Source organism: Tachypleus tridentatus, chromosome 13, assembly GCF_004210375.1.
Source record: "Tachypleus tridentatus isolate NWPU-2018 chromosome 13, ASM421037v1, whole genome shotgun sequence".
NCBI lineage: Eukaryota > Metazoa > Arthropoda > Merostomata > Xiphosura > Limulidae > Tachypleus > Tachypleus tridentatus.
Window position 1 is genome coordinate 40,850,887 of NC_134837.1, and position 16,133 is coordinate 40,867,019.

The window sequence follows — 16,133 nt, forward strand, 5'->3', positions numbered from 1 at the left end:
TTACGGAGCGAAAGACCTATTGAGCAGTTACTTGCTTCAAACAACAAAAAGAAATATGTACTACTGTTCATTATATTACCAAGTTAAAACATGTATTACTTTTACTTCGTTTTGTTTGACAAAATAAACTAAATGAATAAACTATTTGTAATTAAAGCTTCATACACACTGTTATATATATATATAAGTCCTATAAAATTTATAACATTAATGAGTATAAAAAAACGTATTATATTGCCTTTTATTTTTCACTCTTTTTCTTTGATAACTGCAGGGAATCTTTAATGAATTATTGTAACATACCAACTAAAATGCCCTTTGAGATTTTGCTACAAATCATTTGGGTTACCCGTATCCTGGAAGGAAGTTACGTAAATTCATGATTAATGAGAGGCTATCTTAGGACATATACAGTTGCTTCCTTTATATTTAAAAAACAACAACCTAAAACACCCATAAAAACAGTAAAATACAAAATGTGAAACCGTAAATTTGAATGTGTCTCCTCATGGACCCAACAAACCTTCATGCCAAATTTGGTGTAGATCCATCAACAGGGGCAAAGTAATGGTAAAAACAAACCGTAAAAACACACGTCTGCAAAATACAAAATTGATCATTTGTGTATATTTTTCCATGGACCTAACAGACCTACATACCAGTTTTTGTGAAGATCCATCCACACCCTGCGAAGTATTTACGTAGATATACAACAGACAGTACTATATATGTTTGTATATATGGCTTCACTGCATTATATCTGCGTGTGATGTATTTATGACGTTGTATGTGCACCTTGAGATCGGAGAAATATAAACTTCTCCGTGACAGAAAACGGAGGAGAAATGGAAAAAGCGTGATCCCTATTGCAAATCTACATGCATATGGGATAAAAATTTCGCAAAGTGTGGAGTTACACATGTCGTAATAAAAAATATTTTTCAATATCATTCAAGCTAGAGTTCAAGTATTGTATGATGCCTCGAATATACTACAATAAAATTTCTTTGTAAGTGACTTTTGATTTATCTAATCCAAAATCTGTTCAACTGAGCTGAGATAAGAGCTCTGTGGGGGCTATTGCATATTTGAATGACTCGAGTAGCGTCTTTCTTAGCTGAGTACTTTCTGCGAAGATTGGATGAGTTCATAATGACGAGAAATCCGCTTGAAGTAAAAATGCATTCTCAAGACGGCTTGTATGGGTATTGAAACTTTACTAAAATCACGGGTTCGATTCCTTTCGGTGGACTCAGCAGATAGCCCGATGTTGCTTTGCTATCAGAAAAGATACATAGAGACATTAAAACTTTAATTAAAATAAAGTACAGGACAACGTTTTGACCTTCTTAGGTCATTTTCAGGTTAACAAAGAGGTTCTTTGTTCTTTTATAGTTTATTTTAATTAAAATTTTAATGCCCATACAAGCCGTCTTGAAAATACAGGTTAGATGAATGTTTAGGGTCATTATATTCTTAGTAGTAGAATATTTAACCAATAATATGTAGACGACTGAGTATACCATGACGGATAATATTCTGATGGTATTTGTACTACTCCCTTATTCTATCCATTTTGCAAATATATCTCCTATTTTCTCAGCAGAAAAACCAACCCTAACCACCGCAATGCCTTCCCAATGCTTTATGGTAGATGTTATGCACTGAGATAAGTATCTTCCATCTCTCTTCCGCCAACTGTACGACCTACGCTTTGAACCAAATTTTCAAACTTGGACTCATACCTCCATATCACCTTTTTCCAATTATCAGCAGTTCAGGTTTTCTGCCTTTTAGCAAATTCCAGTCTCTCGACAAAATTTGGAGAGCGAAGTAAAGGTTTTTTTACTGCTACACTACCAAAGATTCCTTTGTTCTTGAGACTTCTTGATACTATAAATCTGGACACTTTTCAGTCATTTGATAGACTGTCATTTACCTCATGCTTGAGATCAGTGGAAATCTTTCTTCTATTCCGAAAGCTGCATAAACATAGATACTTAACATCAGTATTATTGAGTTCAAGTTTTCTGCCTTTTCCTTTCCTATTTTCAAATTTATCTGTCTCGGTCTCACGATCTAGGGTACTTGATTGTTTTGGAGCAGTTCAAGTCTTCAGAAATTTGTTGGAGAGTCCAACTAGCATCACATAAAGCTTTTATGCTAACTTTCTGCTATACTGACAATTCTATACGTTTTTTGGGCAGTGGCATGACCTTTTTTTAAATTTAAACCTAACATATAGTGTGAAACATTATTTTTATCAAAATTTACTTGTGGAGTCGTATTAAACTTATTTCTTCTAGCAGATACCAGTAAAATATGCTAGATTCTTGCTAGTTTTTCTTTATAGTTAAGAAATTGCATGGGGCAACATAACAGTCATTTCATATCCTAAGTTTGATCAGTGTGTTCATTCAAGCAGAAAACTTTTTACTTGTCTTTGTTATATACGGGAGTCTAAAGAATGATAAGTATTTTCATCTGGTTCATTTAACTGTCAACAGGTATCAATGAAGCATTACAGCAGAGGTTACTGGTTTCTATAAGTTACTCACTTCAAATCATGAAACTTTACAGTTATTCTTTGTCATTGAAAGCCGCTAAATAACCATAAAAATCAAAGTTCTGCTTGAATTCAGTAACATTTCAGTCAAACTTCGACAGTAAACATTTCCTAGAAAATCGCCATAGTAAATATAGTGTTTTTGAAACAGTGAAAGTATATATTCAGACATATTGATACATAGAATGAGGCATTGACACACATGATAAACCCATTACTAAGTTGACAAAGTGTATTTTGTAATGCATAATTAAAGATAATGAATTATCTTGATAATTAAAGATAATGAATTATCCATAATTAATTATGGATGAAACATGTATGGTATGAATCATGTCTGCTTATCATGGTGACCTAGAAACCCATTCCGTACTTTGTTTAATCGTCCATTATAGCTGTCTGTCTGGTATCGAACTGTAATTTCAGTCCTCCCTAACTTTAGTTACACCCTATGATGACACAAATTGATCACATGTCATGGAGACCTAGCAACGCGCACCTGGAACATTTGGAAGTATGAAAGTCGTCATCGTTGATGACATCACCACTCTCCCCTTACCAAAAGTAGCCAATCAGCGTAAGGCGGCATCCTTTGGGCAGTGAAGTGCCAACTTTAATGCTGTCGTATTGTATTGATTTGTGATTATCTCGAATTAAAAAAAAAAACTCAATTACGTTTATAAGAGTAAAGACGCTGCTCGTGTTTGTCTTCAATAGGTTCTTTTAGCTCAAACTGAGCTAAAACTTTTAAATACAACTTTCAAGGTTTAGTAATATCTTGGTCACCTAGGATTTTAAAAGTAAAATACACCATATTTAAAAAATCATCTAATTCACACATATATAAGATACTTCAACATATGAACGTTTTAAAATATTTTTCTGCTATAAAACTTAGTTTATATCCAAACACTTTGTCCACAAAAGAGGGATTTAAGCTTGGTTCCGTTTAATTTACACCTTAAAATAATTTCTCATTCAAACTATTTTCATTACTTCAAGCACCAGCTTGTCGTTTCCATTTTGTAGTCAAACTCCTAATACTGCTGCAAAGAAAAGCAGTCTGTCTAACAAGATTATCCAAGGACTAAATTAGATAAACCATCTGCTAGTTTCGTCGTATACGTAACGTAGAAGACTTTGAAACACAACATTCTAGACAGTAACAATAACGACATTCATTTATTGATATCCATATGAAAGGCGTTATTGCATGGCTTGTTAAAAATTAAGAGCTTTCTACTATTATAATGACCAAATTCACGCCATTCAAATGCATGACAACTTTATCAACCAAACAATTTAGATACCCGTCTTAAAAGGAAATTTGGAAATCCATCGTAATCCTATAGCAAGAAATCCATGTGTAGACTGTACGATAAAAAACAAAGAAGGGGCAAAAAAAACAAATAAGACACTGTGGTTAATAGAGAGTGAAATTTCAGAGACGAGGATTTTGTTTTTCATCCTCAAACTTTTAACAATTTCTTTTTCTAGAAATTTTATGAGTAGTATATATGTGTGTGTGTTTCTGTGAGTGTGTTCATACAATTTATTGTGCCACTATGGCTGAAGTGCTTTTAATGCAATATATTATTGGTTCTTTTTTTTTTTTTTAATGTAGTTATGCGTTAATAGTTGACAGAAAATCAACTAAAACCAGTTTCATGAAAATCAAACATGTTTAGGTTAAAATGAAAATTATAGATTTAGCAATTCAACAGCAAATAGGGCCCGGCATGGCCAGGTGGTTAAGGCACCCGACTCGTAATTTGAGTTCGCAGGTTCGAATCCCCGTCACATCAAACGTGCTCACCCTCTCAACCGTGGGGGCGTTAACATGTGATGTTCAATCCCCACTATTCGTTGGTAAAAGAGTAGCCCAAGAGTTGGTGGTGGGTGGTGATGACTAGCTGCCTTCCTTCTAGTCTTACATTGCTAAATTAGGGACGGCTAGCGCAGATAACCCTCCTGTAGCTTTGCACGAAATTCAAAACAAAAAAAGCAACAGCAAATAAAAGATAAATTCTTTTCAGTATTTCGAGAAAACGCTTATTTATCTTCAAGCTTTTGATAATAATAACGAATTTGCGCAGGTGGAAACTCACGCAAATAAAAATTACGTACGTCACATACTTTAATCTGTGAGGTAAACAGGGTATTAATGCATATGTCCGAGTTAGTTGATAAACCAAAAAGATTAAATCAGTTAATCATTAGGAGGAATCAAATTGCAAACAACCACCAGGAAAAGACCAAAACTTTTGACGTTTCAATATTATTTTAATTTCATGAGTTAATTTTTATTTAAATCATTTTCTACCATCTACCATCTAAAGAAAGAAAAAAATTCGTTGTAATGTTTAAGTGTTTTCGTTCTAATAAATAATAAATCTCTCGCATCGTAGAAGTAATATGAAACAAAGTGGCTGTAAAATCAGTTTGGATATTTGTAACGGTCTACAGCGATAACTGTGTAAAGCATCAGTGAAATATTTGCAAACGTTTATAGAGAATTACGGATGACATATTCTACTATTCTTTAAACTCGCTTCAGGAAGCGCTACTGTAGCAACTATCCAGTGACGCCACAACACCGTAGATTACACTATGTAACAAAATTTTTACTTTTTCTTGTTCCTGGGCAGAAATTGTTATTTCCCAATTGCTTATGCCTAAAGTAAATGAAAAAAAAAAAAAAAACTGTTTTTCTCTTCAAACTTTGCTTTTGTGACCTGGGAGCGTATAACAAAAACATGATGGGAGACTATATTTGGGGGCTGATACATGAAAGTGATTTACATTACAGTCGCAAATCTCGAGAAACTACTCACTTCTAAACATTTTATTTATTTTTGTATAACTTTAGTATAAATACATGTAAATCTTGATTCATATCTTGTTTTATTCACACCTTATGTAAATTAAAATGTGGAAATTTGTCTGTTTTTACATAGAAAATATGTTAATTTTTAAATTTCATTATCTAGGTCACAAAGGCAAAGTTTGAAGGGAATAATGGCCATTTTCTGTACTTGACATTAGATATTATAAGATATTCCCAGAAACCATCAAACTTCTATCATTATGATATTCTTCAGTTAAGGAATAACTGCTGAGTTACGGTGATAAAATTAATATACATTAAAATGATACTTAAAACTTACCCTTTAAAGAGAATAAAATACTATTGCTGAATTATGTTTATTCAGCAAGCAAATCATGTGACAACGACAATCGATATAAAGTCCAGACGAAACGCTGTGTATCAAACCTGCAACAAGTTATAGTTCACCATGGTAACCAGTGTCTTGTAACATATGAGAATCTAGGAACACAAATGTCAGTGGCAAACGACATTCACATGTCTTAAGGAACATTAAGTAATACTAAAAAGGTATCTCCACCAGATAAAAAACGACACCATTCAGTTGTACACAAGCTATTTCCACGACATAACTTAAACAAATGTAGAATGAAACGAATAGTCAAGATATATCATGCAAAAGCGTAATGGAAGAAACGCCTACAGGTTCTCGTGCAGTTGGACTGCTGAAACAAGCGTTGGGAAACAATCGTTATGGTACATTTCGATCAACGAAATATGGAAAGCCTACAGAAAGGTATATTGTGCTTTGATCATGACAACCTTATAATGTACGATCGTGAAATAGAACATGAGCCGCATAACAACATGGTGGGACTCCAAAATCCTTTTAGTATAACGCAGTCGCTCTCTTTAATCCTCGCATATGTTATTTTAGCATATTATTTAAAACTGTAAAGTAAACTTCCATCCACTAAGTACCGAGACTTCTTACTATATTACCTGTGATGGTCAATAAATGTATCAAAGTGAGATAACCATATAGAATATTTACTATTAAAGTGAGTATAATATTTATTTTAAAAATATACAATACGATCGAAGGAAACCAAACAGACTGTAGTGTAACGCTAAATTCACGATGGCTCAGCAGTAAGTCTGAGGACTTAAAAAGCTAAAATTGGGATTCCGATACTCGTAATGGGCAGAGCACAGATAGCCCACTGTGAAGCTGAGAGAAAGTACACAATAATGAATGTAAATTACAAGATAACCTGCGTTACAATTATAATGCTCCTGCTTTGTTTGATTTAGAACTTCAAACACAGTATGGAGGTAATGTAGAGAACATCCAACTTAGATCAAAGAAGGGTAAATAGTAATACAAAGAAATATATACCACAATGTCCTCACAATACGTTCGTTTTGTGGTAAAAAAAAAGATTTATTTATTTAATTCTGAATGTCGTTGGTAAAGTACATTGTGAATGGTGGTTGGGCAGAAACACGGCCGTATTAGAAACACAGGCTCTTAATATATATCAGTCATTTCCTCTCAAACTTTCAGTTAAAAAACCTTGATTATTCTCCAACTGGTACAACGGTAGGTTACGGAGTTACAACGCTAAAATCAGAGGTTCGATTCCTCTCGGTGGACTCAGCAGATAGCCCGATATAGCTTTGTTATAAGAAAATACACACACACCCTTTGATTATTTTGACATCAAATTTAGCTATGGGACAAAAACTATTACCAACACATATTGGGGTCGTCGATTAAAGTCAAGTTATGACTGTATTCGGCATGGCGAGGTGGTTAAGGCACTGGACTCGTAACTGATGGTCGCGGGTTCGAATCTCCTTCACATCAAACATGCTCGCCCTCTCAGCCGTGGGGGCGTTATAATGTGACGGTCAATCCCACTATTCGTTGACAAAAGAGTGGCCCTAGAGTTAGCCGTGGGTGGTGATGATTAGCTGCCTTCCCTCTAGAGTCTAGCCTTACAATGCTAAGTTATGGGTAGCTAGCACAGATAGCCCTCGTGTAGCTTTACGCGAAATTCAAGCCAAACCAAATCAAAGCATGTTATAATTAAATTTTATAATCGTTAGTACAAGTAAGCCAAACCCTTACCGTTATATTATCACGTTGTTTTAAATGCCATTTACTCGCACTTACTACCAGTAGGGGCTCACATATTACACTATATAGAGTAGCTTTTTTATTGCCTATCACAACGCACAGTGTGAGAATTAAGCAAAATAATTAGTTTAAATCGCTACTGTTTTATTAAAATACATAGGAAGCCCAAATGATGTTAGATGCAGTATTAATTCCTTTTATTTTACTCATAAATTATTATAGCACCATGAAATCCATAAAGCCACAAAAACATTGGTACATAAAAAGTTTAACAAAATTCGTTAACGAATCTGATGAAAAATTAAAAGGTCTAAATGGTAATTCTACAATTACAGATTTCAAGTCTTTTATTTCCTATTAAATACTATAGTCTGTAAATTTATCCAACGTCTACATAGATAACATATTTTAGTTCTACAGAGACCATTTCTTAGATTTTTAAAAGACTATGTGCCTTAAGAAATGTTTTATTACTCATTGTTGGTATTCGCGACTAAAGAGCAGTGTAACATGAAACCCCAAGCACGAGAAATGTTTGCTTAGCAGTAAAACAAATGCGATGTTCAAATGGTACATAATTATTTTAGTAAACATTTTCAAAACTAAAAACGATTCAAATTAGCTTCAATATTGAACCACAAAATTAGTTTTTTAATATTGATCATTGTTTAACCTGTTACAGACTAGACTGTGTTTTTTAAACTAAAAAAAAAAGTTTAAATATCTTTAACAAGATAGTAAAACTAAGACTGTTCGGCATGGCCAGGTGGTTAAGGCACTCGACTCGTAATCTGAGGGTCGAGGTTTCGAATCCCCATCACACCAAACATGCTCGCCCTTCCAGCTGTGGGGGCGTTATCATGTGACGTTCAATCCCACTATTCGTTAGTAAAAGACTAGCCCAAGAGTTGGCGGTGGGTGGTGATGACTAGCTCTCTTCCCTCTAGCTAAATAACACCGCTAAATTAGTGACGGATAACACAGATAGCCCTCGGGTAGCTTTGCGCGAAATTCAAGCCAAACCAAACTAAGACTGTTAACTGATATTATAAAATAGGTTCGGTTTTCTACTAGCATAAACGTTGCGAACTTGGAAGAGCGAAGCAGCGATTATGAAATTATGTCTTATATTTTATTCCTTACAAAACATATCATTATAATACTGTTCACAGACGAATAAGAACACTGAAAAAGAAATCTGAAACAAATGAGTTTTAATCCTAAAAAGCTAACATTGTACCACACGAACTTCTGATGTAAAGTATTGTTTATTTGCGTAATACCTACCCTGTTGGACATGAAGTTTGAACAGATGTAGGTCTATGTGTGTGGAAAAGGTGAATAGCGACTATTGGACGTCTTGTTTACAGTGGCCAGGGATGAAATCCAGTCACGTGATAAAAATTAGCGACGCAGACATTTTTATCGATTCTCATATTCCTGATCTACTGAAAACCAAAGCTTTACCTGAGCTACTAGCAGCAATGTAGAGAGGTTGATAAAGTATTTCGAAGGGAGATGTGACACAGATATAGCATTTAAAGGCTGTATTCAATTAATATGTTGTAATATGCGTTGTTTTCATATTTAAGAAGAGTGAATAAAGTTTCAGAGAAAGAAAGGGAATCAAGGTTAGTACATTTATACACTGCTGACTTGAATATGGTAGAATTCATACACTCATACTGCTGAATTTGGTAAAGTATAGTTAGGTTACTACTGTATTTAAATACGCTAACGGTTACGATTATAAAATAGTTGAGTGTACTGTAAACCTCTCAAACCATCGTGCAAGCTCTGAGCTCCACATGTGGTGTTGCCAAGGAAACAGACCTTCGATACCACAACATGTTCCACGAAATTGTACTCCTGTAGTCTAAATACAAAATTATACAATTACGACTTGGATTTCAAAATCACGGTAATAAGAGAAACGTATGTAAAAGCTTTAAAACCACCAAGAATTGTCAGCAGGTAGGTTTAGTTTCATTCTGTCTCACTAGAAACCGGGCTTCGATACTCGTGGGGGGTAGAACACAGATAGCCCACTGCATAGTTTTGTGCTTAATTTAAAAAAAAAAACTATTTATGGTTGATTTATAAAACTACCAGTCATTAAGATATTTCAGGAGAAAATATGCGGGAATATATAATATTTAAATGCCACATTAGAAAGCATTTCTGATTTGGTAGCCATCCACGTAGCACAGTGGTCACTTTGCGAACTTATACTGCTAAAAACCGGGTTTCGATACGCGTGGTGAGCAGAGCACAGATATCCATCCATCTGCGTGGCTTTTCGCTTGACAACAACAACTGATCTGGCATATTTCACAGTAACACATAATAACAGGAAACAAAAGCAGTGGTAATTCATTTATTATTTCACAATATTATTCTAACATAATAAAAAGAGTTAAATAAAACTGTATTAAGAAATACAAAAAATGTAAATTATAAGTTTCACAAATATTTCGTAGTTGTATTTGCAATGTTGCGAACTTAGAAGTTTCGTTCCATTTTAAACATGTCTAAGTAATATTGGGCTGTCGTACATGTGACTCTATAATACACTTAGATACTCTTCAAAATACACTTCATATAATATTGGGTTGAGGAATAATTCGTGAGCGTTTTTTCAAGTTAACAAAATATAATCATAAATGAAACGCTTTCGCAAAATATTTCATGTCATTTGGTAGATAATTTTTGCTCTAATAGATGGTGTGTTTGATTTTCATATGTCTTTAATTTTTGCTTTCATTTTCAGCTCATTAAATGGAATGTCAAGTGGACAAAATCGAGCATTTTCGACACCATCTGCTTTTCGCATTTAATTTCTTGCAATTTCGTTTAAAACAATGCATACTATATAGCTAGGTATTACATGAAATAAAGTATCATAATAAATGTTTTGGGTGTAATGTGTTCATGCATTGAAGTATTGTATAGTCTTGCATGTAATGCTTGAATGAAATTATTTAAAAACGCTCACGAATTATTCCTCAACCTAATAGTTTAAAGTAGTTTGAAACCCATTCCAATGTTTTCTTTTATGTTAAAAGAAGTATAATTGTTACGATCAGTTTATATACCGCTTCAAAAGCTATTGAAATATCAGTGAACATAAACAGTCCATTTCTAAAGATAAGACATAAGTTTGTTATCTTTTTAAAGAATAAACCAGAAAACACTATATTTCAATTTTCAAAAGCACTCAGATGTTTTCTGCTACGTATCAAATGCTTAGATTTGCATCGTTTAAAGTGCTATAGTAACTGCAATTTTATTATCGTTTTCGAACTAAAAACGTTTGAAACAAGTAAACTTGTTTTACAGAGCAAATCTAATGTACAAAAACCATATAAAGCTAGCACTAACAGAACAAACAAAAAGATTTCATATGCACTAATTCTTGACGAGCACGAGAACGAATCTGTTTTGTCATGAAGAGAATTTCTATCTACACATATATTAACGGACGTAAGCAAATGGTTTCATTTTTGTCGGTGTACGGTAATATAGTTTAGACTATTATTTTTAATCCGCTGATTACAACAGTTCGTTAACAAAACAAGAGAGATAACGGTTGTCGTGCTTATTAATACATATATATAATAAAACTGAGTTTAGTTCAGTAAAACACCGTATTTAGTAGCAAAGATAATTAGCTCGTTAGTACGGCAATAAAATAATAATCAGAACAGGTCAGACTTCGTATAGACATCACAAGTATTGATATAACTTTACAGACAGTACTCGTCTAGCTCGGACTAAGAACATGAAATATTAAAGATATGATTGAACATTATTAGTAGAAAGGCACAGGTAAGACTAATCTTTTTATGTCAGGAGTAATAGTTTCCGAATTCCGAACAGTTGTGCTAACACGCCTGAAGCATCGTTTGGTGTGTTACGTTTTCAACCTGAGACCTCAATAGGTCTTGACGCGTCGATTTTAACTCTGTTTTTCAAGCGGCGAGGGAGCTCGTCAAAGACAGGAGGTGGCACAGCTTCTGCGTAAACGAATACAAAAATACACACGATAAGCTTCTCGGTGACTAAAATAAGCACGTACCAAATAAACAAATGAAAACGATAAGTTTCAATATAGATGCAGATAAAACAGAAGTAGAACATCGGAGATAAATTCTATTGTGTGAACCCAAAACAATAAAGAATAAGGTTTGTGGAGGAAGAAAAAAATTCTAACATGACAAACAAGGAACAAGTTTGCTGATAAACTACTTCGTGAATAGATAAAAATAAAATACGTTACCTAGAGAAGAAACTTAACAAAACTTTTCTGCTGTAACCAAGCTGAAATTACCCAAAATAGGATTTGGTTTATTTTGAATTTCGCGCAAAACTACTCGAGGGCTACCTGCGCTAGCCGCCCCTAATTTAGCAGTGTAAGACTAGAGGGAAGACAGCTAGTCATCACCACCCACCGCCAACTCTTGGGCTACTCTTACCAAGGAATAGTGGGACTGACCGTTACATAATAACGCTCCTATGGCTGAAAGAGCGAGCATGTTTGATGTGACGGGGATTCGAACCCGTGACCCTCGGATTACGAGTCAAGCGCCCTAACCACCGGGCCATGCCAGGCCCCCAAAATAGGAAATTGAATATTATATGGTATTTTACCAAGTGAAAATTCATAATAGTAACTTGGATATTTCTACTACTACTTATGGTTAATGATGACTTTTGAAGTGTCTCTTTCATTAAACGTTCTCAGCTAAATAATAATAATAAAAAGTTAATACACTGACCTAACTTTATTCAAGACGATAGGAACTACTATTTTGCAAATCAGTGTCAGTTTTCTTGTCACCTCTAAATGTCGTTAATTACTATTCGTTATTTGAGAAAGGCGTTAAATCGCCATGTAGACTATGAAAGTGCATTGTCTTATGTAGCAAGGTCTGTTAAATGTCTCTCAATTCGATACATTTCAAAAGATGAAGATATTTCATCTGTAGAAAGTGATTTGATACAGAAAAAAATCGATGCGAAATCCCTTACAATTCTCTGTCTGCGGATATCGCTTGATGAACGTACCAGTACACTCATCACACAGCAATTTTCTAAAAAATAGCACTAATGCATTGCTAGCAGAAGTTTTGCAGCTTTACAATAAAACTTTAATTTATTCTCTTACCGTTACACCTGTAGATCAGATCTGACCAAATAATTCCTTCTTGGGAGAAACAGAAAACTCCAAGACGTCCTCCCTTTAGAGTATTATCAAATATGTTCCCTGAGTCTGCAACCATATTCTCACCTTCAAATACCCTAAGTCTGAAACCATATATAATATAGAACATATTATTATACAGAATGAATATATATTTGCTATTTCTGATTGTAGAACACTTGCCTACAAACTTATTAATTCCTTTGCAAGGAATGAATTATTACTGTATTATTTAAATTACTCACACAAAAGCTTGTATAAAAAAATTCTCAGAGTGCGGTAACTAAATATTCTGTTATGATATGGAAGCCTGGCCACATAAGCTATAAAGTTAAGTTTTTGCTATGTCTTCGCATGGCATATATGGCCAGTGTTTTCGAACTACGCTTTTAAGCGCTACAAGTGTTTGACAATTATATTTTGGTTGTGGGAAAAGATGTTGTAGATGTGAGATACAATTGTAATAGGTGATCTGAATAGCAAACATAAGAACGTTGGATGTAAATCCACTAACTCAAATGGCAGACACCTATTACAATTCATAGATAACAATAGCATATCCCTTATTAATGACAATACACCTACCCATACTATCTATGCAACAAATTCAAAAGATATTTTAGACATCTGTCTCACCTCTTTTAATGCGAGACAAAAGCTAATAAATTTTAATGTGGGAAAAGATGTTGACAGCAACCATCTCCCAATATGGTGTGTCTTCGATCTCACCCCCCATAAACATAAAATCTGTAGGCAAGACAAATTTGATTACAAAAAAGCAAATTAGCAAGAATTTCAAAAAGTATTAGACAACATGCTACCAGACAAAATTAAACATACAGCGAATAACGAATTAGAAATTGATTGTTACAGTCAAACAATTACGGAGTGCCTTCTAAAAGCAGCTACGGACACCAAAACAATAATATACAACCACAAACATTGCATGGAAACCAACCAAACAACTATTAAAAATGATAAAACAACGAAGACAATTAAGAAGAAGACAATTCATGGCAACAAGAGAACAAGAAATAAAAACACAAATTAACAACATTAGAAATAAAATTAGAGCAGAAGTTAAACAGCTAAAACAATAAAAATGGGACAACTTCTGCTCCCAACTAAATGAACAAACGGACCCTAGTAAGTTCTGGCTACACTTAAAAAGAATCACAAATGAACCCACGACAAGAAAATACCCAACACTGGAATATAACAACACCTTAGCACAAACCAACAAAGAAAAAGCAGAAGTCTTCAAACATCAATTACAAAACACATTTAAAACACATAATGACTCGGACATGAACAACTATTACTACAATAAAATAAACAACCACGTAACAAATAACATAGAATTATATAAACCACATTTTCCAGTCAACATTATAAACAGCAACACTAATAATACATATGACTAAAATACCCAACTACTCACCAAAAAAATCAAACTAAATGAACTTGAACAAGCAATCAAAAATTCAAAAAACAAAGCACCGGGAAATGATGAAATACAAACAATTCTTCTCAAAAAAGGCACTCCAAAATTATTGGACCATCTATTAGCCATATTTAATTTATCTCTATACTCTGGATACATCCCAGTTTCTTGGAAGCAAGCTAATATTTTAATGTTCTACAAAGACGGAAAACCAGCCAATAAACCAAACAGTTATCGACCGATCAGCCTGACCAGCTGTGTAGGTAACATTTTTGAAAGAATAATAAGCAACAGACTCTCCACATTTTTGGAGATTAATTCAAAATTACCAGAAGAACAAAACGGATTTAGGAAATATAGACAAACAACAGATCATTTAATTAGATTAACTGAAAAAATAATAAACGGCTTTAATAAAAAAGAATGCACTGTCGCCTGCTTCCTCGATATCAAGAAAACATTCGACACTGTATGATACAATGATCTTCAGTTCCGTATGTATGAAATGGGACTACAGCGAGGAATTATTCGCTGGTTATCAAACTTTTTGGAAAATAAAAAATATAGAGTAAACGTAGAGGGAACTTTCTTCGAGTTCTTCACTACAGAAGCTGGCGCCCCTCAAGGAGGGATGGTTAGTACTATTCTCTTCATCATGTATGTAAATAATATGCCACTCAAAGACCCAAACCATGGATACGAGTCACAGTTCGCTGATGATGTAGCAATTTGGAAAAGTGCCCCTACGCCAGAAATAGCAGCCACTAACTCACAACCACAACTAAACAGATTATGTGAATACTGATAAAAATATAGAATTAAAATAAACACAGCGAAGACACAATCAGTAATATTTTTAAAATCAACTAAACATCAAAAAGTTCAACCTCAGATCTACATGAACGGAAAGCTTCTCCAAACTGCTACGTCTGCATTCTAAACTTACCTGGATAAAACATGCAAATAACATAAAAACTAAAATTTGGCGAAGAATAAACTATGCTAGGAGTGTAACTGGTAAAAACTACAGAACAACACCAGAAAACATCATTAAAATATATAAGACATTATACATTATACAAATATACATTAGACCTGTAATAGACTATGCAGCTCCTGCATGGATCAATGTAAGTGAAAAACAAATACAAACCAAACTCCAAACATTACAGAATACACTAATTACATCAGCATACAGAGTACCTAAAACCACTTCCTCAAAGTTCATGCACAATTACTCAAATACACAAAGAATACCAAATAGACTTCTACAATAAAATATTTTGATAAAAATTGGCGAAAAAATTAGTTGTTATGCAAACTAGACAGATATTGCATATATGATGAAGAGAGACCTAAACACCTCTCCCCGTTAAACTTGTACATCAGATCTTTAAGATAAAATGGAATTTAAAATAATAATAATAATAAAATAGTGTTAAAATAAAACAGGCCACCTACGTTCTACACTTATTAAAAAATAAAATAAAAAAATGAAATAACAATATAAATGGACATTGCCCTGAAAAGGACCAGATTTAAAGTTATGCTATTACTTCAGCCATTTTGTATTTACTCTAAATGTATTAATCCGGACATTACAACTAAGTTACAGAAGGAGGAAGAGGTCTAGTGTACCTGACCCTCCTGGGTATACAAATATATATACCCAAACACCTAAAGATAGATAGATAGAATTGTTTCACAACGATGATCCATTCCCCGGGACTGAAAGAAAGTCCATCGCAGGTTAACATCAAGCAAACAACTTGTACCCGTCATACATTTGGGTACAAAGGGGGTGGTGGTAACGTTTTCTTGTCTAAGGCCACAATAGAATGGCGCGAGTTATTTTCGAACTATTATCCAACTACAAGCCCAGGTCGCGAGGCCACTAAATATCAATAGTTTTCAGGGGGCTGTTGTTATTTCCTTAGATACGCAATGCTT

The 16,133-nt window shown here is 34.0% G+C and overlaps 1 protein-coding gene across 2 annotated transcripts in view; it reads right to left on the reverse strand.

Annotated features, from left to right (window-relative positions):
• Window positions 1-9,901: 9,901 nt before the first annotated feature.
• LOC143237383 (cartilage oligomeric matrix protein-like) overlaps window positions 9,902-16,133 on the reverse strand; it is an 80,646-nt gene continuing 74,414 nt past the window's right edge. For both annotated transcript variants that reach the window (XM_076476583.1, XM_076476582.1), the window contains 2 exons: window positions 12,704-12,843; window positions 9,902-11,552 (listed from right to left, as the gene is read on the reverse strand). In XM_076476583.1, coding sequence (XP_076332698.1) covers window positions 11,458-11,552; window positions 12,704-12,843 — 235 coding nt within the window. In that variant the 3' untranslated portion in view covers window positions 9,902-11,457. The remainder of the gene's footprint in view (window positions 11,553-12,703; window positions 12,844-16,133) is intronic.